Genomic DNA, 26,615 nt, shown 5'->3' on the forward strand with positions numbered 1-26,615 from the left:
GATATAAAATCTGAGTTTGTAGTATAGATAGGGTAAGTTGTTTTCCCTTCCCTGGAATTATCTCTTAGCTGCAGGAGGGAGCTTCCTTGAATAAAGGAATTATGGTATACTTTACTGTCAATAATAATCTGTCTCCTGTGGTACAAATGAAGGATGCAAGTGATACACATTGGGTAGTTTACGTGCATCAATTCTTTGTATAGCTGTCCTGTTCTATTTGGCAGAGTTAAATTCATCACATTTTGAGACCTACATTTTTTCATCTGCATCTGCTAAGCATAAAAGGCAGGAGCTCCATTTGCTCCAAACAGGAAGGAGCAGTTAAAACATTATATGTATATTGTATAGTACTATAAGGGATTTAAATAGAACTGCTGTTAATGTACTTGACATTAAGTTCAGGATAGAAACCAGTGCAGATTATTATATATTATAAATATATAAATGAGTATTTTAGCTAGAGTAACAAAGAAGGCACACTTCATTTTAACCAACTGTCACCTGTAGGCTGACCCTAACTATTGGATAAACTGCTGTAATGCTTGGACACTTTGACTATAATCCTGTTCGAGTAGTCATGTATTGGATTTCACTGTTCATAAACCTTTGAACTGCTCAAGGAGAAGCTATTAGCAATAGAGTGTTGACAAACATCACAGCTTAAATAAGGGAAGTGAAAGCTCAGATTGGAGGGGAGGAAGACATCACATGTTGCATAGAGACAGGAGGGACTTGAGCTCTTGGCAACTCATGGGTGATGACTGGGAAGAAAAGTGGGATGCTGGAATGGTGGGAAGCAAAGAGAAATGGGAAGAGAGCCCAGGAGGAAGGATGGAGACAAAGATCTTGGAGGAAGGGTGGTTGGAGAAAGAGAGACAGAGTTCTGAAAAGCAGGGACATGCAGAAAGACTAGATGGAGCAGAAAGTTGAGGGAAGGAGAAACCTATATGAAAGATAAACTTTGGAAGAGGGCTTGCACAAGATTGTGTAATTTTAGCACAAAGAGCAAGGGCAGGCAGGTCTGCTAGGGAAGCAGGATGGGGGAAACAGTGTGAAAAGGGTCTTGGAGAAAATACAGCAGAATTACAAGTAGGCAGTGGATTCAGAGTAGGCAGTGGATTCTGAGGTAGGGAGATGACGAAAAGATGGCCCAGTGATGAGAAATGCTGTGGAGAAAACTCACCCAGAGCCTTAGGGTGCTTCAAGATGGACAGCTCCTAGCAGTACTGGTCAAAAGATATTATGCAGCTATTCTGTCTTTCCCTCCTTAACAGAATTTTTTCTGGTAAGAAAAGAGGTGGAAGAAGCTGTGGGAAAACACAGGAGGTTTACAGATGGGAGACAACTGTAAAATTCCGTGAATGAGTCAGGGGAAATGCACAATAAAAGCTTCATCTGGAAGCACTGAGTGACTGGTTGACTGTAAGAGACTAGAGCAAGGGAGTCAAAGCGGTCAAGCAGATATACACTTGATGAAAAACTCAACTGCACAATCCAGGATGGTAGCAAACATAATGATGAAGTCTTTCTGTATTTACTTTCTAATTTGTGGTTTTATTTTCATTCTTATTAATTTTTTCTAGTTTGTCTTCCCGCCTTCAAGGTGTTGATTGAACTGTGGTGGTCATTGTAATTGTGTCTTCTTTTTAAATTTATCTGTAAAATACTAGCTGTTGTAGTCTGTTGTCAATAATCTTGGAATTGTTATGTTAAAAGTTAATACTTTTTTTTCAAAATGGCTTCTGGCATATACTCATAATAAAGTTAAGATTGGGAGTTTATTATTAAAAGTTTTTGATACTTAGTTATGCTTTAGTTGATCATTAGTGACAGAGCAGGGAGGTTTGTGATCTGTATGTAGACAGCCTTTGTGACAGTTGTCACTATCTGTTACTTGAATAATGAACTTGCTGCAGCCAATCATAACTAATCAGTGATCTTGGATGACAACTCTGGGCATAAAACTTAATTTTTTCAAGATGCAGTTGATTTTTCATTGTTAATATAATCCTTATCCCATCTTGAAAACTATTCACATGTTGGATCCTTTACAACTGTATTAGTAAATGTATGGTATTTTAGTTAGGGAATTTATAATATATGTAGTTTGATGTACTTGATTAATAGATATTTTGAGAATTATTAGAGAACAAACAAGGAGCATGGTCCTGGCAAAATTAAGCCCTTTTAAGTTCAGTTATTTCAGTGAAAGGGATTTAAGCATGGGAAAGGGCTTAACTTTCTCATTGCAGCCAGTGAGAATTTAGTTTGTTTATTATAGTTTTAATCCGCCCAGTAACAAAGGTTCTCTGGATAGACTTTAAAGTGTTATCTTGCCCTCTGATGCTAAACATTTAGTAATCCGCTTTTGGTCCTTGTTTGGATTTTTCTAAAGAAATATATAATTCTAAACTTGTTCATGCATTTTTGGATGGGTATTAGTATCAGGTCATTGTCTAAATCCAAGACTATGACAAACCAGTGGAGGCCAGGTAATATTGAAAACTATAATTTAAATTTTTGCTGTTTGTTCTTGTTATTTCCCCCCACACACTTTCAGTCCCCTTCCCAAATTAGTTTGGAAAGGAAAAATGAATGCAGGAAGTCCTTTTGCTTGTCTAGAGTTATCCAGCAGTGCTGTGCCAGCAGCAGACCAAGTCTACTAAACATACAATCCTGTGCATGTTTAGACAGAAAAAATGCTGGCTGGAGAATGCTGGGAGTTGTAGGACTTCTTTATGTCTAAACATGCATAGGATTGCACTCTTAGTCTAGCTACTGGACTATTCCTAGTGCTGTGTCCAATGTTAGTCCTATTTAGAGTATAGGCCCATTGAAATGAATATGACTTAACTTAAAATAACATTGGGTATAACTCATAACTCATCTCTATTTCCCAATTTGTGCTCACTTATGAAGTGCTCACTGTGCGTCCACTGTTCATGCAGCATTAATAACTGTACCACTGATCATAATCCTATTAAAAATAAACCACGTGCAGTCAGTTATAATCCTGTTATAATCCTGAAACTACTCATGGTGTTTCAGTCATCATGAGCCATACATCCCAAAGTTTCTGTCATGCACTACCAATTGTACAAAGAGTGGCTGAAAAATTCTCAGCCTGAGTCCAAACCCAATTCCTTTCTATGTAATCTGGATACAGTGGTCCATTCCGTAGTGATTTGCTGATTAGATTACTATAATGTGCTCTACCTGGGGCTGATTTCACCTGGTACAGAATGCCACCTGGCTAAGTACTGATAGGCACTGGGCAGCATGTTAATCCAGTTTTAAGACATCTGTATTTGTTACCAGTTTTTATGCATTTATTGTTCATACATTTTTGTGGCTGGGCTTAGACATAACATGAAACCATTGTGTGTGTTAACAGTAGTTTAGAACCCACATCATAGTTTAAGCTTCTAACAGGCAAAAACCATGGTTTAGAGCTGCTTGTCATCCCAGAACAGCTTCATATATTCACGTCCATCTTCATGGAGCAGGAGCCTCTTGAGACAGAGCATTGGCCCTAAGAGTGTTTTTTCAGCGGTCTATAAATTCAGACACAGCAGCAAACCTCAATTAGCATAAACTGTGGTTTGCAAAATGGCTTCAACCCCTGTTTTCAGATCCTGGTTTGTTGGCCCAAAGAATCTACAGTTTGTGGGAAGCCTGGGGTTCAGAGATTGTGTTGGATCCAACAGTCACGTGAGCAGAAGTCCACTAGCGTAATGCGACTTCTGCTGGTGCAATGTGACTTCCCTGTCATCTTCTCCCCACTACAGCCCTTTGTGCATGCTCCAAATCTGCTCTGCAGGGTCCCCCAACACTTCAGAGCAGATTTGGGGCATGTTCCGGGGGGCTGCAGGGAAGAGGTGAGATACATTCCATTAGTGGTTTCTGTTCCACTAGCAGATGACCAGTGTTGGGTCCAACTCATTGGCCTTGTTTGCATGTAACACTAAGCCATAGTTTAGCACTATGTTAATGAACTTGATGAGCATTCGTCTTTTGTGCTCCCCCTCTCTTGCAAGGCCACAAAGAGGAGACGGAAAGCATTTCCTTCTGTTGTCAACTAACCACAGTTTGTTGTTCTGTCCGAACCAGGAACTGTGGTTAGTTTTAACTATGGGTTATCCAAACAAGCCAGGATTGTAAACCATGGTTTGTTTTGTTTTGTAAAGCACTTTGAAAATGTTTGAAGTTGAAAAGTGGTTTATCAATATAGTGAATAAGTCAGTATTTTGTACGTTATCATGTTAAACTTGATTCATGTAGTCTCCAGCATATCAGTGGAGAGCACTCCTAAGCATGTTGACTCAGGAGTAAGTCCCACTGAGCCTATGCAATTTCCTCCCTAATGTGTTTTACAATGGCAGCTTTATTCATACACCCAAGATAGCATGTCATATCCTCCCCCGACCATGCAATACTTTCTGTGCAGTTCAGCTAATGCTGTAAATATTGTACACACCCACAGTTTAGAGCAAGGAGAGAAACTTCTCAATGCTATACAACCTGAAAAGGCATATTTCCAAGAGAATAATTTATAAACAGGTAGTTGCATCTGTTGAAGCATGCAAACAAAGCTAGGGCTGACTAGGGCTTCTTGTCGTCAGGGAAAGGCACCTCTGCGGGCCCCCAATGCCAGCCAAAACCCACCAGTCCCGATATATCAGCCTTCCCCAATCTGCTGCCCTCCAAATGTGTTGGACTGCAATTCTCATAATTCCCAGCCAGCATGACCATAGGCAGTCTAACACATCTGGAGGGCACCAGGTTGGGGAAGGCTGCTATAAATAATATCCCAGTTCATTACTTAAGATCAGACTTCCCTGTCATCTTCTCCCCACTACAGCCCTTTGTGCTTGCTCCAAATCTGCTCGGCAGGGTCCCCCAACACTTCAGAGCAGATTTGGGGCATGTTCCGGGGGGGCTGCAGGGAAGAGGTGAGATACATTCCATTAGTGGTTTCTGTTCCACTAGCAGATGACCAGTGTTGGGTCCAACTCATTGGCCTTGTTTGCATGTAACACTAAGCCATAGTTTAGCACTATGTTAATGAACTTGATGAGCATTCGTCTTTTGTGCTCCCCCTCTCTTGCAAGGCCATTGAAACACCTTTCAATGGTGGCATCAAAACTGTGGAATCCTGTGGAGATCCACAGGCATCTGAACAGGCATTTGTTTATAGACAGCTGTTGAAGATGTTTGTTTCAATGTGTCTTTGATTTGTGAGTTTTCTGCCATTTTGCTGAGTTTGGGTTATTATCTCTTTTGGATTTGGTTTTAAACTGCTGCTGTTTCAACTGTCTTGTTTTTATGCCATTTGTTTATTGTTCTTTTAATGTTGTGAACCACTTTCTGTGACAGAAAAGCTCGATGAAAATAATACATCTAATTTTCTTTTTTTGGAATACCTGATTCCTGGAATAAGTGATTATGAATAAATAACAGGATGCACGTTTGCTTAATTTTCATAATAAAGTCCAAGCACAAAATTTAGCGTAGTTAATGCATCTCAGGCTACAGAGCACCCGTATTCCATTTGATGTAGGCCCCTGCTCTGCATCATATTGCTTGATTTACAGCCCAGTCCTATACAATCCTATACATGTGTCCTCAGAAGTAAGAATGTAAGAAGAGCCATGCTGGATCAGCCTGAAGGCCTGTCTAGTGCATCATTTTGCTGCTAAGTGGCCAACCAGATGCCTATGGGAAGCCTACAAACAGAATATGGGTACAGTAGCACCCTCCTGCTCATGCTCCCCATTCCCAGTAACTGTTATTAGGAGACATACTGATTCCAGTATGATAGATAATATATAGCCACCATCACAAGTAGCCATTGTTTGCCTTATCCTCCATGAGTAAGTTCAATGGGGCTTAAAAAGGTAAAGGTGCCCCCAACCAGTCGTGTCTGACTCTAGGGTGCGGTGCTCATCCCCGTTTCTAAGCCGAAGAGCCAGCGCTGTCCGAAGACGCTTCTGTGGTCATGTGGCCGGCATGACTGAACACCGAGGTGCACGGAACGCTGTTACCTTTCCCACCAAGGCGGTGCCTATTTATCTACTTGCAATTTCTTGCTTTCGAACTGCTAGGTTGGCAGAAGCTGGGACTGAAGACGGGAGCTCACTCCGTCACGCAGCACCTGGGTCTCGAACTGCCGACCTGCCAACCTTCCAGTCTGCAGTTCAGCGTCTTAACCACTAAGCCACCGTGGCAATGGGGCTTACCCCCACATAATTGAGTATAGGATTACAGCCTGAAATACTCATTTTACTGAAAAGTGTGCAAGCCATTTCTATTGAATGTGCAGCTGAAGTGTTTTAATGACAGAATATTCTTAAGTGCCATTTTTCTTAGTAGAAATGAAATAGATACATAAATATTCTATGATGGAAACCAGTAGAGAGACACTCCTAATACTAATGATATTCTCTTTTGTTTTTGTTGTTGTTGTCCCTTAGATCTAATTAGCTTTACACAGATAATGATTCCAAAGACTATGAGATAATTGCCACTGGCCAAGCAAGGAGGCTCACTGGGGGCATTACTGCAGTTCTGGAAAGGTGCAAGAAACCATCCTGCTGGCTGGTTCATCTGGACGCAGTGTTCCAGTAGCAGCAAAAGGCTGATCTGCACACTGGGAACCAGGACAACAGCCACAGCACTTGTAACACCACAGAAGGAACCAGGGAAGAAGGAAAGCAGTGTCATCATGGATAAGGATAGCATGACCCTGGCTGACCAGCAATATGAATGTGTAGCTGAGATTGGTGAAGGAGCCTACGGGAAGGTGTTCAAGGCCCGGGACTTGAAGAACGGAGGGCGCTTTGTAGCACTGAAGAGGGTGCGGGTGCAGACAAATGAGGAGGGAATGCCACTTTCCACCATACGTGAGGTGGCTGTATTGAAGCATCTGGAAACCTTTGAGCATCCCAACGTGGTCAGGTGAGAAAACGGGGCAAGACATGATCAGCTGGGTTCCACCTGGGTTATGCTGTTGGACAAGAAACTTTGGGTATCCTGAACATCAAGCTTGGGAGTTTGGATTGACAGAGCACTAGAGTAAATGTATGGAATAAGCTTGACGTTTGCTTAAGCAAATGCATTGCCAGCCAGCCTAACCCATACTTTCTTGAGCTCTGCCTCCTACGCATTCAAACATCCATCTCCAGAGGCATAGGTGTGTGACTTAAGTATTTGAGTGGATGGGCATGGAGCCACATGTATGCCCTGGTTTTCTTGAGTACAAAAAGGAAGAATAAAAAGAGAGACATTCTTTTGTCCTGGGTATTAGTTGTGCCTAGTACAACTGATGTTTTTCTTTTAGCACTACTAAACATTTTCCAGCATGGCAGTAAGCATTCTTTCTGCTAGCCAGGATAATTCTGCAATTCTAGAGACTTAGAATTTAATCTAGGTCAGCCTTCCCCAACCTGATGGCCTCCAGATGTCTTGGACTACAACTTCCATCATCCTGAGACATCTGGAGGACACCAGTCTGGGAAAGGCTGGTCTAGGGTTAGGATATGTAGCTTTCTAACACATCCCCTTCCAAAAAATGCAAGGAAGTGAACAATATGTTAATATTTATTTATTTGTTTGTTTATTAAATTTATTAATCGCCCATCTGGCTGTTCACCCAGCCACTCTGGGCGATGTATAACAACAAAACAGTCAAAACAATAAAATTCTACATTAAAAACATCATAAAAAATACTCTAACCCACCCCAAATGCCTGCCTGAACAACCACATTTTTAATGCACAGCAGAAGCTCATTAAAGAGGGGGCATAGCGGAGTTCCCTAGGGAGGGAGTTCCACAGAGTGGAGGCCACCACAGAGAAGGCCCTCTCCCTCGTCCCCACCAGCCTAGCTGTCCTGGCTGATGGGACAGAGAGAAGGCCATCCGAGGCTGATCTTGTTAAGTGGCCTGTCTGGTGCTGCTGGAGGCACTCCTTAAGATAGGCTGGGCCGGAACCATATAGGGTTTTAAAGGTCAAAACCAACACCTTGAATTTGGCCCGGAAAACAACTGGTAAGCAGTGCAACTCCTTCAGCACTGGAGTGATGTGATCTCGCCAGCGGCTGCCTTTAATCAGGCGAGCCGCCGCGTTCTGTACCAGCTGCAGCTTCTGAACCATCTTCAAGGGTAACCCCACGTAGAGCGCATTACAGTAGTCTAAACAAGAGGAGACCAGGGCATGTACTACTGATGGGAGCAGATTGTCGGGAAGGTAGGGGTGCGGCCTCCGTATCAGATGGAGTTGGTACAGCGCTGTCCGGCTCACAGCTGACACCTGTCTGCATGGAGAGCTGGGATTCTAAAATGACCCCCAGGCTGTGTACCTGGTCTTTCAAGGTTAGCCATACCCCATTCAACCCCAGGTCAACATCCCCCAACCTCCTCTTGTCTCCCACCAAAAGTACTTCAGTCTTGTCAGGGTTCTGCTTCAGCTTATTCCTCCCCATCCAGCTACTCGCCATCTCCAGATATTTGGACAGGGATTCCATGGCCAACCTTGGTGAAGATTTGAATGAGAGGTAGAGCTGTGTGTCATCCGCATGTTGATGACACCGTACCCCAAACCTCCTGAAGATAGCCCCTAGCGGGCTTCACATAGATGTTAAATAGCATCGGGGAGACGATGGAACCTTGTGGCACCCCACAAGTGAGTGGCCACGGGTCTGAAACCTTCTCTCCCAGTGCTACCCTCTGGTACCTGCTGGAAAGGAAGGACCAGAACCACCGCAATACAGTGTCTCCAATGTCCAACCCCTCCAGGCGGTCCGGGAGGATACCGTGGTCAACGGTATCAAAAGCTGCTGAGAGGTCGAGGAGAACAAGGAAGGAGCATTCGCCCCTATCCAGAGCCCTCCTCATATCATCCACCAAGGCGACCAAGGCCATTTCTGTCCCATGCCCAGGCCTGAAGCCGACTGAAATGGATCTAGATAATTGGCTTCTTCCAAGTGTGCCCTCAACTGCATCGCCACCACCCGCTCAATCACCTTGCCCCAAAATGGCAGATTCGAGACTGGGCGAAAGTTGTGCAGAACTTGGGGATCCAAGGAGGGCTTCTTTAAGAGTGGTCTTGAGGGCTGATGGCATCACTCCCTCCTCAAGGGAGGCGTTCCCCACCGCCCTGATCCCCTCACCCATTCTCTCTCTGCAGCCCATAATGAGCCAAGATGGGCAAGGATCAAGTAAGCAGGTGGTCGGCCTTACAGATGAAAGCACCTTGTCCACTTCATCAGAAGGAAGAAGCTGGAACCGATCCCACAAAACCGATTTGCCACAGATCGTCTCTTGCTCACTAACGTTATCCACAGCGCACGGAATAACAGTCCTAATCCAATCAATTTTATCTGCAAAGTGCCTTGCCAAGGCCTCACAGGAGGCCTTAGAATGCTCCAGCGGTTCCGGAGCCACTGGACCGACCAGGCTCCGGACCACTTGGAACAGCCTCCTGGGACAGCACTCTGCGGACGTGATAGAGGCAGCATAATATTCCTTTTTTGTTGCCTTCATCGCCACGTGATAGACTGAAGATACAGCTCTAGCCTGTGTCTGATCGTCTTTCTGAAGATAAAGCTCTAGCCCGTGTCTGATCGTCTTTGGAGCGAGATTTCTGCCACCGGCGCTCTAGCCATCTCACCTCCTGTTTCAGAGCTCGTAACTGCGGATTGAACCACGGTGCAGTCCGAGCCCTGTTCAGGGGGAGAGGACATTTCGGGGCCACCTGATCTAATGCCCCAGTGATTGCGGCATTCCACCCACCCACCAGGGTCTCGACTGAGTGGCCATTGGCGTGCTCCAGAGAATCCCCAAGCGCGTTTAGGAATCCATTCAGATCCATAAGATGCCTGGGGCGGACCATTTTAATGGGTCCTCCACCCCCGCGGAGGGGTTGTGGAACTGAGAAGTCCTACACAAAACATAAAATTCAAAATGAATATAGTAAAAAAAAAAAACAATGACTGAAATCTCACTCAGTTGCAGTGTTAATTCTAGCCATCTTAACTCAGTGCTGGATAAAAATGTTTCCAAAAGATGCTCAGGCTTTGACTTTACTGAGATCTGAAGGGAGAGTTCAAGAGAGTGATTTAGGCTGATGCTTAAGATCAAACTATGCTTAAGATCAGCCATCTCCAACCTGGTACCCTCCAAATGTGTTGGACTATAAAGAATATGTCACTTGATGCTGCTACCAACTGGGCAGTTCAATCCTATGCATGTCTAGTCAGACATGGGACTTATACTCCGAGGTAAATGTATATAGGATTGCTGCCTTTATTGTGTGCAACTTGGAAATAAATAACTTGTTAGTCTACAGAGGCAGACCCACCTCTGTCAGCAATTCCCAACTTGCATCACACTGAAGTTAGAACATTATGACTAGTGGCAGAAGTCAAGAAATAGAAGTGACTGCTTTTCATTATTACTGTTCTCATAGATGACAGCTTTAGTTTAAATAGACGTAAATCAGCAACGGGATAGTCCTGTGTGTTCATATCTGCATGTTTTCATTGTGTTCTTGCTAATTGTGATAGTTGGAGAGAAAGATTAATTGACCACTTTCATGGGTGTAGTCCCAGTAGTTTTAATCATACATTTCTCTAGATGAGTAACATGTTAGATATGTTATAATGTGAGGTTCAAGTTTGAATGGTGATTAATCATAGAAAATCGTGCCTGTACATACCAGGAATCATGATAGAATTTGGAAAGAGTCAGACTAGAAAATCTGCAAGTATATAATTCATCAGTAGTAAATTTTCACATTTAGTGCATTATTTTGGAACCCACTGAGATAAATAAGCATGACTGCAGTCCTGTGTCCACATAATCTGATAGTAAGGTTTTATTGAATTAAATGGGACTTATGTATAGACATATAGAGGATTGTGCTGTAAGTTATGCATCCAGTTTACAAAGTGAGAAAGTAATTTTATAACTGCAAAGTTAAATAGATGTACAACAATGTATTATATGCCTCTAGATGTAGTGAAAGATCTGTCTTACCGCTAGGAGAATTGGTTAAATTGTAGTTTGCATAAGATGGTGGATGGGATGATTCTGTGCAAAAGATAATTAGCTCAATCCATTAAGTAGTGCTGGTGATTGAACTCCATCAATTTCAGTAGAGCTCAGTCTAGTTAAGATCTGTTAATTATTACTCTTTAAGTGCATTTATTCAAGGAGCTGTTCATCTACCATATAGTTATCTTTGCAGGCTTTTGTAGGAAGTCAAAGTTCTTGCTGAAATCCAGTCATTTTCATCCCCGTGTCCACTAAACCAGTTACTAATTCCAATAAAGAAATTATGCTGATCTACTATGATTTGTTCCTAGGAAATGTATTTTGGTTACTTGTAATGACACCATTTCCCTTTAGGCGAACCAGAAACTCTTAAGATTCACACATTTGAGAGCCTTGCAAAATGACTGTCTTAAGATAAAGTCAAAATTTATAACTTTGAACATTTGTTTTTTCTAAATTAATTTTTAGACCATCCATCACTGAACAAACAGTAACGTATCACCTTAAAAAGAATCGAACTAATTGACTAAAATACAACTATTTGTGAGGAAGTGGCTCAAGGTTTTAATGGAACCCTAAAAAACAATAAAACGAAGGGAATACATATTGCAAAACCATGGGTCATTCTGTACCCTGGTACCTAGATATGGGCCATCTTCCTACCATATTTTTAGGAAATATAGAAACAAATCTCAGCAGTGTTTCAAATTTTATTTTTAAACCTCTATTTTGATGTCAAATAATCTTAATTTCAAGATGGATCTATAATTACTATTTTTAGTTGGTGAGATTTAAAATTATATCATAAGAACATAGGAAGAGCCCTGCCCAGACCAAGGGTCCATCTAGTTCATCATTCTGTTCATACAGTGGCCAACCAGCTGTCAACCAGGAACCCACAAGCAGAGCATGAGCTCAACAGCACCCTCCCACCCATGTTCCCCAGCACTGGTGTACATAGGCTCACCTTCTCTGGTACTGGAGGTAGCACATAGCCATCAGGACTAGTAGCCATTGATAGCCTTTTCCTCCAGGAATTTGTCCAACCCCCTTTTAAAGCCATCCAAATTGGTGGCCATCACTACATCCTGTGGTAGCGAATTCCACAGTTTATGTGCTGTGTGATGAAGTATTTCCTTTTATCTGTCCTGATTCTCCCACCAATCAGCTTCACAGGATGACCCCAGGTTCTAGTATTTTGAGAGAGGGAGAAAAATGTCTCCCTAAACACATTCTCCACACCATGCATAATTTTGTAGACCTCTATCATGTCTCCCTTTACCCTCCTTTTTTCCAAGCTAAACAATCCCAGCTGTTGTAACCTTCTCTCATAGGGGAGATGCTCCCAGCTCCTTGATCATTTTAGTTGCCCTTTTCTGCATTTTTTCCAGCTCAGCAACATCTTTTTTTAGGTGTGACCAGAACTGTACACAGTATTTCAAGTGTGGTCACACCATAAATTTGTATAGGGGCAGTATGATATTGGCAGTTTTATTCTCAATTCCTTTCCTAATTATACCTAACATGGAGTTTGCCTTTTTTACAATGACCACACACTGGGTTGACATCTTCATTGAGCTGTCCACCACAACCCAAGTTCTCTTTCCTGGCAGTCACTGCTAGCTCAGATCCCATCAGGCTATACTTGAAGTTGGGATTTTTTGTCTCAACACGCATCACTTTACGCTTGCTTACACTGAACCGCATTTGCCATTTAGATGCCCATTCTCCTAGTTTGGAGAGATCCTTTTAGAGCTCTTCACAATCTGTTTTTATTTTAACCACCCTAAATAATTTAGTGTCATCCGCAAACTTGGCCACTTTACTGCTCACTCCTAATTCCATATCATTTATGAACTGGCTGAACAGGTCCTAATATAGATCTCTGTGGGACCCCACTATTTACTTCCCTCCATTGGGAGAATTTGCCGTTTATTCCTACTCTCTGCTTTCTGTTCTTTAACCAGTTACTGATCCATAAGAGGACCTGTCCTCTTATTCCATGACTGCTAAGTTTGCTCAGGAGTCTTTGGTGAGGGACTTTGTCAAAAGCCTTTTGGAAATCCCAAGTAAACACTGTCTACCAGATCACCCCTGTCTGTATGTTTATTGACACTCTCAAAGAACTCTAAAAGGTTAGTGAGTCAAGTCTTACCTTTGTGGAAGCCGTGTTGATTCTTTTTCAGCAGGGCCTGTCCTTCTACATGCTTACTAATTTTATCTTTAATAATGACTTCAACCAATTTACCTGGAACAGATGTTAAGCTAACCAGCCTGAAATTTCCCGAATCCCCCCGGATCCCTTTTTGAAAATTGGTGTTACATTGGCCATCTTCCAATGTATTCTTCTTCTGGTATAGAGAAGACTCTATACCAGTCTTCTGGTATAGAGGCTGAACTTAGGGATATGTTGCATATTTTGATTAGAAGATCAGCAATTTCATATTTGATTTCTTTGAGAATCCTAGGATGGATACCATCTGGGCCTGGTGATTTATTTGCTTTCAATTTATCAATAAGGTTGAGAACGTCATCTTTTGTCACCACTGTTTGCCTCAGTTTGTCAGACTCCCTTCCTGAAAACATCAGTTCAGGTCCTATATCTTCTGCAGTGAAGACAGATGAATTCATTCAGTTTTTCTGCAATCTCCTTGACCTCCTTCAGTACCCCTTTAACTCCATTGTCATCCACTGGTCCAACTGCCTCCCTAGCTGGTTTTCTGCTTCCGTTATATTTAAAGACTTCTTTATTGTGGCCTTGATGTTGTTAGCGATATGCTCTTCAACATGCTGTTTTGCATCTTATTGTCTGCTTGCATTGCCTTTTTGCAAGCTTGTGCTGCCTTTTCTTTTCCTCACTTGGGCAAGACTCCCATTTTCTGAAGGAAGCTCTCTTTTTTCTAATAACTCCCTTAACCTTACTCGTTTACCATGCCAGCGACCTCTTGGACTTGGTGCTTGGTTTCCTAACCTGTGGAAACATTTTAGCTGGGCTTCTATTATTGTGGTTTTGAGTAATCTCCAAGCATTTTGAAGGGATTTAATCCTCTTGACTACCTTTTAACTTCCTTTTCATTAGTTCCTTCATTTTAGAGAAGTTTCTTCTTTTTAAGTCAAATGTGACTGTGTTGGACTTCCTGGACAATTTTCCACTTAAATATATATTAAATCTGATACCATTGTGATCACTGTTTCCAATTGGTTCAATAACATTTACATCTTGTACTAGGTCCTGGGCGACACCACTTAGGATTAAATCCAAGGTCGCCTCCCCTTTTGTCGGTTCCATGACCACCTGTTCTAGGGCACAATTGTTTATGGCATCGAGAAATTTAACCACTTTGTCGTGGCTGGAACATGCATTTATCCAGTCAATGAGGGGGTAATTGAAGTCACCCATTATTACACAGTTCTTTGTTTAGAGGGCTTCCTGATTTTGTTTTCCATCTCAAGGTCACTCTAAGCATTCTGGTCTGCGGGACAATAGCATGTTCCTAGCACTAACTTAGTTTTGGAGCCTGGCATTGTCACCCACAGTGCTTCTGTGGAAGAGCCTACCCCTTTTAGGTGTTCTAGTATGCCTTCTTTGACATACAGGGCAACACCTCCCCCAGTATGCCCTTCCCTGTCCTTCCTATAGAGTCTATATCCAGAGGTGACCGTATCCCACTGATGCTTTCCGCTCCACCAGGTTTCTGTAATGCCCACTATATCCAGGTTTTCCTTTAAAATCAAGCACTCCAACTCTCCCATTTTGTCTCGGAGGCTTCTAGCACTTGCATAACAACACCTATACATGGTATCCCCACCCCCACCCCGATGCCTCTGGCATGTGCATTTTTTGCTATGGGACGTTGGCCCCTTTGATTGGCTATTATGTTCTACCATGTGCTCCTGGCCTATTTTCTCCCCTTCTACATTTGGGCATCTTCATTAATTTGGGATGATTTTACCTGAACCGGATTCTTCCCAGCTCCTGTCAGCTTTCCCCCAGGGTTTAGTTTAAAAGCTGCTTTGCCACCCTTTTTATGTTTAGCACCAGCAGTCTGGTTCCATTTTGGTTCAAGTGGAGTCCGTCCCGCTTGTACAGGCGTGGCTTGTCCCAAAACATTCCCCAGTGCCTAAAAATCCGAACCTGTCCTCCCTGCTCCCCTGTCTCATCTGCGCATTGAGACTGCTCAGGTTCATCTGTCTCACTGGCCCTGCACGTGGAACAGGTAACATTTCAGAGAAAGCCACTTAGGGTGGTCCTGGATTTCAACCTCCTACCTAGCAACCTAAATTTGGCTTCCAGGACTTCAGGACTACATTTCCCCACATTGTTGGTACCAACATGGTTGGTACCACTGACTCCACCGCACTATCTACTAGGTTATCTAGATGGCGTGTGATATCTGCAACCTTCTCAGCAGACAGGCAATTTATCATGTGGTCTACATGCCCATCCCAAACCCAGCTGTCTGTGTGTCTAATGATTGAATCTCCCACTATCTCAAGCCCCCCTCCCCCTGGAGGCATATCCTAGGTGTGAGAGGATATTTGTTCGTCTTCTGAGGAATAGGTCCCTCCTAAGGGATCATTTCCCTCTTCCTCAGAATGACGCCCTCCTTCCCTGAGTCCTGCATTCTCCATGCTGTCACCCTGGGAGTGGGACACAGCTAATAGTTCCCTGAAGGTCTCATCCACCAACCTCTCTGTCTCTTGTAGCTTCTCCAGGTCAGCAACCTTGGCCGCAAGGGAACGAACTTGTTCCCTGAGATCCAGGAGCTCATTACACTGAGCACACACCCACGACTTCCGTCCAGCAGGTAGATAATCGTACATGTGGCGCTCAGTGCAATACACTGGTTGGCCACCACCACCCTGCTTGCTTTCTTCCTTCATAACTTGTTTTTTATTTGGGTGTGTTTCCCTGGAAAACTTGGTTGCTTGCTACGAGAAGGTGGGGAAATTATTTATAGTTACTTATTTACAGTTACTTACTGTTAGTACGGAATAGGGAGGAAAGAGTCGACTGCCCTGGCTTCCTCGCCCTGTTGCTAAACTCAGTTGCTTAACTCGCTTGTTTGCTGATGGTTTGTCACTGTGGCTGAGACGCTTCGTCACTGGGGGCTATGATGTAAGTAGCTCAGTGGTAGAGTACATGTTTTGTATGCAGAAGGTCCCGGTTTAGTCCCTAGCATCACCAGGCAGGGCTGTCTGAAACCGTTCAGTTTCCCAAATAAAAGCTGAATATGTTACATTACAGTTGGTGATGGAATAGATTTTACATTGAAAACATATCTACTTGAGTGCTAGAAGCCATCAAAAAACCCTTTTGCAGTACATTAAGATAATGAAATTCAGTATTTAGTAATCACTTAATAATCAAATAATTACTTTTATTGTGATATGAGAAACTGCTCTCACTGTGGACACGAGCCTGGTCGAGAAAGGGTTAAATATGTGTGGAATCAAGCTTCTGCGAGAAGCTTACTTTCCACATTGTTGGATATATGGAAAAGGATGCAGTAGAGAATGAAAAGTCTGCATCAGCACCTGGAGTTACATGTATGGCGATGCTTCCTGGATCTGGGTTGAGTCCACATACACCTATCCCTAAAGATTGTTGGCATGATCAGCTGGACTGAATTCAGACCCCCACCTTTCCCCCTTCATACCATAACACATGACCTGTAGTGTCAAAGAACTTCATGCCAACCTTCTGTTAGGGGGTTGCATAGAGGTTGACCAGGGTGGACTTCTTTCTGTGGAATGTTAGTACGTTTGGGCAATATCCAAAGCTGCCCAAGTGCCAGCAGGACCCACCACTAGCACAGTGGAAAGTTAGTGCTTCATATAGGAACTGGAAACAAGTGGAAACACTTGTTTCCAGAACAGGCCCGTTCCATGGAGCTCGCATAAGGGAACTCTGCTGACCCATCCCAATCCTGAAAAGAGTCTTTCCGCTCATTTCCTGGATTCCTTTATAACGTGCTAGCTCCCATGGTGCTAGCAGTGAGTCGTTCTTGTGCAGCCGAATCAGGGGGAGTGCAACAGTCTCACTGGATACTGCCCATAGTTTTGTTTTTATCTCAGGGTGTAAAATTACCGCCATATTTGGGGACAGCTTCCCCAAGACTAGATGTTCAGGTAACCCAGAGGGGGAATCAGGGGCTGGAGACTAAACATAGTTACTTTCAGTTCCCTTCCATACTACCATTCAAATGCAGTCTTTCAAAATGCTATGAGAAGTATCTTGTTTTGTTTATATTTAGAACCTGCACTGTCAGCGAGGGTCGATAATATTTTCTTATCTGATTCATCCTCTCAGCAACTCTATAAGAGATCATACTAACTGCCTATGTCGCTAAATACTAAAAAAAAAAAAAAGTTAAAAAAACAATAACCCACCCCCACCTCAAAAAGCCCCACACACGTAACAGCTAGCTGTAAGTATTTTCTTTGGGCAATGCTTTGGTCTGATCCAGCGTGCTCTTCTTATGTTCTTAACCTTCTAAAAACGCACTATAATGTAATTTATTTAGCCTAACATATTTTGAATACATTCTTCATTAGGGGCACTAAGAAAACCAAGTGATGTTCTGTGTTTTCTGTGTGCTGTGTTGTGCAGAGTGTTGCTTTGTTTTACCACTTTCTCTGACGAAGAGTGTATTTGAAATGTGCTGGCCTGAATAAATTATATATTTATGCTCCTTGGAGGTTTTCCTTTTTTCTCTTGTGCATACTTCTTTTCATCTTAGTATTCTGTGAGTTATATTTTAGATTTTAAAGCATTTATTTGTGTATCAGACTGCCCTTTCAAATAATCAAATGAAGCCTGGGTTTCTATCTTGCTTTTATTCCTTTCCTTGCCCATCACCCCAATCCAGTGGCCCTAGGAGAGGTATACAGAATAAGAATGAAACTTCAGTTCACCGGGCTTCCTGTGCAGATTGTGGATCTTTGAATAGTAATGCCACCAACAACATTGCTTTCTTTTCTTTTGTCATGAAATTCTGAAATAAAGTTAAAAATGACAACAACAAGATAACAAGGTCATTAAAGAAACAAAGAACTTCATTAACTATAATTCTTAGTCCATCACTGAAATGCTTGGAACATCTACAGTAAAACAGCTTAAGTAGAAAGTCACCATGTAAGAATGAAAATACAAGTTATATATCATATATAAGGAGCATGTACGGGTGTGTGTGTGTGTGTGTGTTTCTTCACTGTGGAACTGACTAAGATAAGGCACAGAATGAGCTGTATATTACCACTCAGGAAGGCTCATATATCTCAATATGAAAGAGTACATGTTTTGCCTGTAGTATGCCCCAGACATAATTCCTGGATCTTCTGATTAAAGAATCTCAGGTAGCAACAGGACTGTCAAAAACTTCTGCCTGGGACCATGAAGAGCTGCTACCGGTAAGAGTTGCAGTAGTGCAGTGTTTTTAACTGCAAGGCACAAGGGCAACTGGCAACTCCCAGTCAACTCAAGTATGGCTCGCCTCATCTCTCTTTTGCCCTCTCAGCAGGGGCTTTCTAGCTTTGCTTTGTTGTTTGCTTTAGCTGTGGCCAGCTGCTGTGATCTGGGCTCCGAGAAGAGGCTTGGGGAATCATCAGCTGTATGGTAGGGCGGGGCAGGGCGGGAGGAGAATGCAGGAGCAATCTTCCAATTAGCTGTGATGGGGGAGAGACCCAAAAGGCAAAGAGCAACATGATTAGCTAGCTGCCATGGTGCATTGCACAAGCACTGGAGGTGGAGGTGAAATTGAATGTGCAGGTGAAAGAGAGCAACGTAGAGCAGAGCACTCTCTCAGTGACAAAAAGGATCCATCCCAGTCCAAGGGCCAAGTGAGCCTGTCGCAATTGCCTAGTGACTGCCTGATGAGGCCTTGCTTGGACAACGTGGAGAGGGAGGGAAGAGAGACTGGACACGGGCCTCCAGCCCCATCCAGTGCACAACATTGCCATTTGACAAGGGAGGAGGAGGAGAGAGCTCCCCCGTGGCCCAGGAAAGGCCCCCAAGTGGCTTTTGTAGTGATGCCTGGAGCCAAAGTGGCTCCTGCTGGAAAATTAGTGAAGATCACTGAAGTGGTTCAATGGACTAGTACTCTGATTTAGTATAAAGCAGGTCCTTAAATATTAGGAACATACAAATCTGCCTTATACCAAGCTAGACTGTTTGGCCTTTTAGTCAACTATTGTCTACTCTGAACAGCAGCAGCTCTCTCTCCAGGGTCTTGGGCAGAGAAGGATCTTTCCCATGACCTGCTACCTGAACCTTATAACTGGAGATGACAGGGACTAAACCGAGGACGTTCTACATAGTTCTTTCTCGTATTTATTCTAAAGATCTGTTTTTCTATACACCGTCAGGGTTGGGCAACTCTGTCAGGTTTGTGGCCTTCCAGATGTCTTGGCCTACAGCTCTCATCAGCCCAAGCTAGAATAGCCAATGGGGAGGGATAATGGGAGTTGTAGGCCAAAACATCTGGAGGGCCACAAGTTGCCCACTCCTGCCTGGTATGTGCAGAATTGGTCTTATGGAATTAAAGTGCTGAGCTGATCCTAGATACATTTACAACAGAATCTGGAGTTTAAAACATTACAAACACCCTTGGAAACCATTGTCCGGGTATGAATGTTCTGTGTTTCACCTTTCCCCTACTAGAGAATCATTCAAAGTCAAGTCTTTTGTATAAATTATTAGGCATACCATGTGCATAAGCACATATTACTGCATATTGTTTTTTAAAGAATCCTGACATTTTAGATGTATTTAGTAAGTTAAATTTAGTGTATCCAGCCCAGAGTTCAAATGGGAAGAAGAAATGCTTAATTAGCCTTTATTGTGCACAGTAGATAAATCTGGCACAAATATGTTCCCCAGTTATGTAAGTCACTGCTGCTCTGCTTGCAGAAAACATGAAGTATACGTAGACAAAGGAGACACTTTGCCAGGAATAAATGACATATTGGATTCAGGAAATTCCTGTGTGTAAAATTAGGAGTATTTCCTGCTGTAATGCATCTGTAAAAATTCTTCTGATTATACTTGTTGCATTCAGTTCCATCGATCAGCTTGCATGTACTGGAATCTGCATTTATAGAAAGTGACTCAGAAGCAGAGTATTTCGAGCAAAATTATTCCATTTCAAATAGTGAATTTATTTGTTTGGGCCATAGGTCATAACCAAAACCATAATTTGTGTTGCATTTCAAGGTTGTCAGGATTGGTGTTTAAAGTGTTCACTGTCTTCAAAGCTCTATAAGCAGATAAGGCACACAGGCTTTTGTAATCTGCCTCCCCCCTCCTCAAAAAAAACCTTGATTCTTGGAACTCAGTTTTCTTTTAGAGATAGCTTTTTAAATATTTTGAGGAGTTAACTCTCATAAGCTTCTAGTACACAAAAACCTTACTAGAATGCAGTAATCTGAGCTCTGTTCCTGTTGCTAAGCAAACTGCCCAAAATTCTGGTATATGTAGCTATTTCTAGTAAAATTAGCTATGTGTGACGGAAGCAGTGATTTCCAAACTCACAAAGACACTCAGTGCACCATTTCTTTTGGAAAAAACAATACATCTTGCTCCTTTTTGTTGTTGTTTCTCAACTCCCAAGGCACTAACTTTGGAAAATCAGCTTCAGTTCCAAAATCACGAATCGGTCAGTGCAAGATATTACGTTGCTAACTTTTTTCCTCAAAACATGGAGCCCAACTGCTAGAGAGCCCAATAGGTATTGTTCCTATGTCTATACAATGTCTCAGGAGGTGAAAAATGGCTACTTAAAGTTCTTCCAAAGCTTTTTGTTTCCTGCCAAGTGTTGCCAGCTATATGCTCACTCAGCGCTCCCTCCCTCGGCCAGAGTGGTCTTGCTCATGATCCCACCAGTGGTCACGGCCCGGGATATGGTGAATTGAGACATGGCCTTGGTGGTGGCATCCCCATGATGGAATTCCCTTCCCAGGAAGTACAGTTGGGCCCTGTGTGGTTGAGCTTTCAGCAACAACTCAAAACATACCTGTTCACCCAAGCTTTGGGGATGTAATCTGGCCCTGGGTCCCTATTGTTTGAGAGACCGTATACACTGTATTATGTTGTTTTTTAGATATAAATCATATATCTATATATATCTGGTCTCTGGTTTGCTCTAACCTTGAGACATAGTGGCAGGAGTTCTCCACTTGATCTGTAGAACGTTTCTTTGAAGAACCAAGGAATAAAGTGGCAAATGGCAAAGAAAAAGATCCCCTCCAATGAAGAATACCTGGAAGAATACAGGATACAGAATACATGTCTGTTCACTTTCTAGATGCCTACTTGGTGATATGAAGAGAAACTCTTTGTGTTGCCAGATGGCATGGGGATGATGGGAGCTGCAGTCCAACACTTCTACACGGCACCTGATTGTGGAAGGCTGATAAAGAGAGAGCTTTTCCTATCTGCTCAAAACGCTTCACATATAATCCTCGTAACAGCTGTGTATGGTCAATATTATTGTTCCCTTCCTGCAGGCAGAGGGGCTGAGAATAAGAAGTGGTGGCTGAGCTGACATTTGAAATGGGGAATTCCTGGCTCATTGTTCATGTGCTCAACCAATACTCTACATCTCTCTCTAGAGCAGGGTTGGGCAGAAAATGGATCTCCAGATGTTTTGGACTTCAATTTGCAGCATTGGCTGTTCTGGCAGGAGCTTTGGGGAGGTAAAGTCCCAAACATCTGGAGATGTACCTTCTGCCCACCCTGCTCTAGAGGATAGCTAGCAGAGCACCCATATTACATGCTGAGGAGGCTGGCAGTCTCTCTGCCCCAGTGTCTTCTTGCTCTGAATATGTTGATCCAAATATAACTGTTCTGGGAGCCTTGTCAGCTGAAGAGCAGGGCAGAAATATCTAAAATAAATTAACAAAATAATGTTCCTGAACATATAACATTTATACATGCTGGTATCCTTTGGGATGGTTTTCTGTCTTTTAATATTTAGAGAAATGCATTTGTTGTGATCATCTTAAGTGGCAGGGCTCTTTTTGGGTCCCTTTAATTATCGTCTAACTGATGTCTTCATTTTGTGGTGTTCTCTTTTTTGAAGGTAATTGTTGCTGTGGTGGGTTTTCCTATCCCTGCCTGCACAGATGTTGAACTTTGAATTCCTTATGGTTGCTATTGCCTATAGTGCATGCAGATTGACTTCTGTGTTGTTTGTAAGACCAAAGCAAGGTTTCACTGTCGTGTTGTGTCTGGAACACTTCTTTTATATTGGGTTGCTGCTTTTAAAAGCACATAGGACCATTCCAACCTCTCATCCGCACATTCAGTAGATGTGCATATAGTTGTAGGGAAGCAGCATAGGATGGATGGCTTTGCCCCCTGCCATAAAGGCATTCAGGAGGAGTAGCCCGAACATCTGAGCAGGGCTATAGTACCACTTCCACCTTTGCATTGTCTCCTTGGTTGTCCTTAAGCAGTTTATATAACGATGATAATTCTACTAAGTCAGTGAAATATCCATTTATGGCAATATACTCATTTAATACAAGACATTCATTGAATCATAGAATAGTAGGGTTGGAAGGGGCCTACAAGACCATCGAGTCCAACCCCCTGCTCAGTGCAGGACTCCAAGGCAAAGCGTCCCTGACAGATGGCTGTCCAGCTTCATCTTGAATGCCTCCAGTGTAGGAGAGCCCACTACCTCCCTACGTAATTGGTTCCATTGTCGTATTGCTCTAATAGTCAGGACGTTTTTCCTGATATTCAGCTGGAATCTGGCTTCCTGTAACTTGAGCCCATTATTCTGTGTCCTGCACTCTGGGATGATCAAGAAGAGATCCTGGCCTTCTTCTCGGTGACAACCTTTCAAGTACTTGAAGAGTGCTATCATATCTCCCCTCGGTCTTCTCTTCTCAAGGCTAAACATGCCCAGTTCTTTCAGTCTCTCCTCATAGGTCTTTGTTTCTAGTCCCCTGATCTTCTTTGTTGCCCTCCTCTGAACCTTTTCCAGTTTGTCTGCATCCTTCTTAAAGTGTGGTGCCCAGAAATGGACACCGTACTCAAGATGAGGCCTAACCAGTGCTCAGACTCAATGTTACTTACTGTTGAGTCTGAGGATCACGTTAATCCTTATTGGCCCTACAAGAGTACCAAAAATAATTTCATAGAAAGCTTCCTTATACTGAATCAGACCATTCGTCCATCTAGCTCATTATTGCCTCTACACTGACTGGTGGTGGCTTTCCAGGGTTTCAGACAGGAATCTTTTCCAGCCCAACCTGGAGATGCTGGGGATTGAACCTGGGACCATCAGCATGCAGAGCATGTGCTGGACTGCTGAGCTATAGCCAGCATGTGTTACCATTCTCTATTTTAGGGTCCTAGCAAGTGTATATTCGAAGTCCATAGGTTCCTGCATCATAGGTTTTTGTGTGCACCTTTGCCTTTTTCCACTTGGGTCTGTTTTTATGACTTCTTGACATGTCCATCTTGTTTCCAGTTTGCAATGTTCCTTCTAATCGTTGATTCATCCAAAACTAATGACTTGAACTTTAGGTTAGCAAAGGATTAATATGTTTAAGGAAGATAGTCAGTGAAGAAAAGGTACTGAAATTTCTAGCAGTTAGTCCCTTCCCGTTTGTTTAGGCAAGTACTTTAACACCACAGGAGATGTTGGATCAGTGATAAGACTGCCCTGCTACATTCCTCCTTGATCTCTTGTAGTTTAAGGTGCAATCCACAGAAAGCAAAGTGTGTGCCTATATCTCACTGCTATCAGTGGGATTTAAATGCACAGTTAAATGCTTAAATTCCAGTGGTTTCAATGGACTTAAGTGTCCATGCCTTTCTCTGGGCTGGGCTCCTATCTACCAGTTGCAGTATTGCGGAGAACTATTATTTTCTCTTTTTCTGAGTTTACCCATTATGTAGACCAGAAGGAGGAGTATTGCCCCTAATAAGCCACTATGTTAAATAGTGTGCTGGAGGTACTTATGGAGTATCAGTGCTTAAGCAAGGTCAAGAAGGATGCAGTCAGGAGCAACAGCTGTTTTCTGTATGAATCTGAAGGCTAGTTCTTACAAACTGCAGCTGAGATTGTAAACCTCTGTTTGGACTGTACCACTTCAGGCTGTTGATAGGGTCACACATGATACAGAAACAAGAATGTTCACTGCACTTAAAAAACAAAGGAGGAGGATTTTAGTCTAGTCTTCTCCCTGACATGCCGGTTTTCTCTGTGTAGGAATGTTTCTTTGTGGGGGACCATTCCATTATGGAAGCCCCCACCTCCACTCTGAAGTGGTACAGTCCTGACACAGTTTTACTTGCTGTTTGTGAGAACCAGACAAGAGAGAACTAGAGAGAAAACTTAATAGCCAACCTATGATGAGTGACAGAAGGCTTTTCTTTTGTGTTTAATGAACAACACCCAGCAGTGACTGAAGACTGTACTTTGGCGTAAGGGTATTTATGATGATTTTTTTAAAAAATGGTGGTGGTGATGCTTGTTATTAACAGTAAAGGAAATTTGAGACCACTGAGTACAAGGACATCTATCTGTCTGTAGTTGCCTTTCCAAGCCTGATAACCTCCAGATGTGTTGGATTGCAACTCCCATCATCCCCAGCCAACTTAGCTCTGGTTGCAGGTGATTGGAGTTACAGTCCTGTCCTACCCATCTGGAGTGCACTAGGTTGGGGAAAGCTGGTTTGTAGGATTATTATTTTTTAAGAGTAGTGTTTCCTAAAATACAAGTGAGCTTTCTTAGAATTAAATGAAAGATCATTACTCTTGATAGATTTTTTTTAAATCCATTTGTCAGCAAGCCTTATGTGTGTTCTAGTCTATGTTCTGTACATGAAATCCATACATTTTGAGGCAACAATGAACAAGTGGTTTAAAAATATACATGTGGGCTTAGGAAGGCACAGGAGTCATATATAATTAATATGTAGAGTTTTTCCTGACCCCAAAGAAAACATTCCAATGCCTAGATACATTATTCACATAAATATGTTCTCTATTATATCTGTAGTAATGTTTTAATCATGTAAGCATTGGTATCATTTTAAAGTGCTATACATTGGAACTAAAAAGCACTTGTTATTTATAGAACAGAATGTTTTGTCCGTTTCCATGGAGCATGGTGTAGTGTGGTTTTAAGCTTTCCTATGAGAAAAACCATTCAAGAAGAGATCTTCATATGGTCAAAACCCAGCTTTGTCAGTTTACTACCACAGCTTGCAGCATGCTTGTCATAAAAATGCTAGAGTGACATATCAGTGGCATTAGATAAATGCCACCATATAAATATATTGGGCTGGATCCAAATTTATGCTGGATCAACGGTGCTGGCAGAAGTGGACTTTCCTGGGGCCTCCTCGTGGCAGCCCCTCCTCCTTAAAATGCTATGCAGAGAAGCAGGATCCACTGATGAATGGGGCGAGTTGTGGTCTGCGTGTGTGGAGGGTCTCCCCAAATGGGGACCTTCTGGAAGTGCAGGCTTTCCTGTCGTGGAAGGCAGATCTTGGATCCAACCCATTATATATAAGCAACTACATTTATCTTTAAATTACTCCTGGTAAATAACTTTCCAGCACAAAAAGTACATACGAGTTGGAGCCAATGCTTTCAATGAGACTTGTACATATGTAATATATTTAACAACACACATCCAAAATTTCCAGATATTGGAGCAGATAATACAAATTTTCTGAATTATCATCTTCTGTCTTTTTTGTGTATGTTTGGTTGGTAGCTAAACCTATAGAGGTAACAGTGTTATAGACATAAAAAGGAGACAAATCCCAAGGATCCTCCTTCCATCATACCACTGCAAAAGTCACTTTTTGAACATTTCGAGAGGCACATTGTAAGCTGAACTCTCTGCATGAGAATGGGTGCACATGACTAGCTTGCTATGGACTGGGAGTCAGACTTTGCACTGTCATAAGTGGCAGATTTCTGTTGGGAGAGGCCTTAGTTCTTTGGCAGAGCACATGCTTGGCATGCCAAAGGTTCCAGGTTCAATCCTGGCATCTCTGGTTAAAAGAATCAGGTAGCAGTTGATGGCAAGGACCTCTGCCAGAGACCCTGGAGACCCACTACCTGTCAGAGAGTAGTCTAGATGGACAAATAGTCTGACCTGTTATAAAGCAGCTTCTTACATTCCCTGTTTATGATTCCAGAAAAGTTGTTGCATTAGGGCCTCTTCTTATTAACATTTGGGCATGTGGTAGCCACAGGAAAATGTTGGCATGATGTGCTTGAAAATCCAGTATATGCTGGCTCCCAGCCCAGGTCTTCCCCCTCAGCCTGTGCAAAGTCTCATTCATAGCAAACTGGTCATGTGCATCTGCTATCATGCAGAAGGTTCAGTTTACAAGAAGCCTCTGGAAAGGTTTGAAAAGAGGTATTTGCAATGGCATGCTGAAAGTGGGACCCTCTGCATGGCAGCACATGCACACAAGCAATTGGCTGTGGGCTTGGACCCAACTTTGTGCTAGAAGAAGTGTCAGTCCCAGTCTTAGACGGTGGATAGGATCCCAACTTAACTAGTCAATTCTCTGTTTTGCCCCT

The 26,615-nt window shown here is 42.7% G+C and overlaps 1 protein-coding gene across 3 annotated transcripts in view; it reads left to right on the top strand.

Annotated features, from left to right (window-relative positions):
- The window catches only part of CDK6 (cyclin dependent kinase 6), a 156,328-nt gene that overhangs the window by 7,536 nt on the left and 122,177 nt on the right, over positions 1 to 26,615 (top strand). For all 3 annotated transcript variants that reach the window (XM_084858842.1, XM_084858843.1, XM_084858844.1), the window contains exon 2: positions 6,474 to 6,957. In XM_084858842.1, coding sequence (XP_084714968.1) covers positions 6,725 to 6,957 — 233 coding nt within the window. In that variant the 5' untranslated portion in view covers positions 6,474 to 6,724. The remainder of the gene's footprint in view (positions 1 to 6,473; positions 6,958 to 26,615) is intronic.

The sequence above is a fragment of the Heloderma suspectum genome, chromosome 5 (assembly GCF_057233095.1).
Source record: "Heloderma suspectum isolate Gila_16-S chromosome 5, 16-S_ref, whole genome shotgun sequence".
NCBI classification, from domain to species: Eukaryota; Metazoa; Chordata; class Lepidosauria; order Squamata; family Helodermatidae; genus Heloderma; species Heloderma suspectum.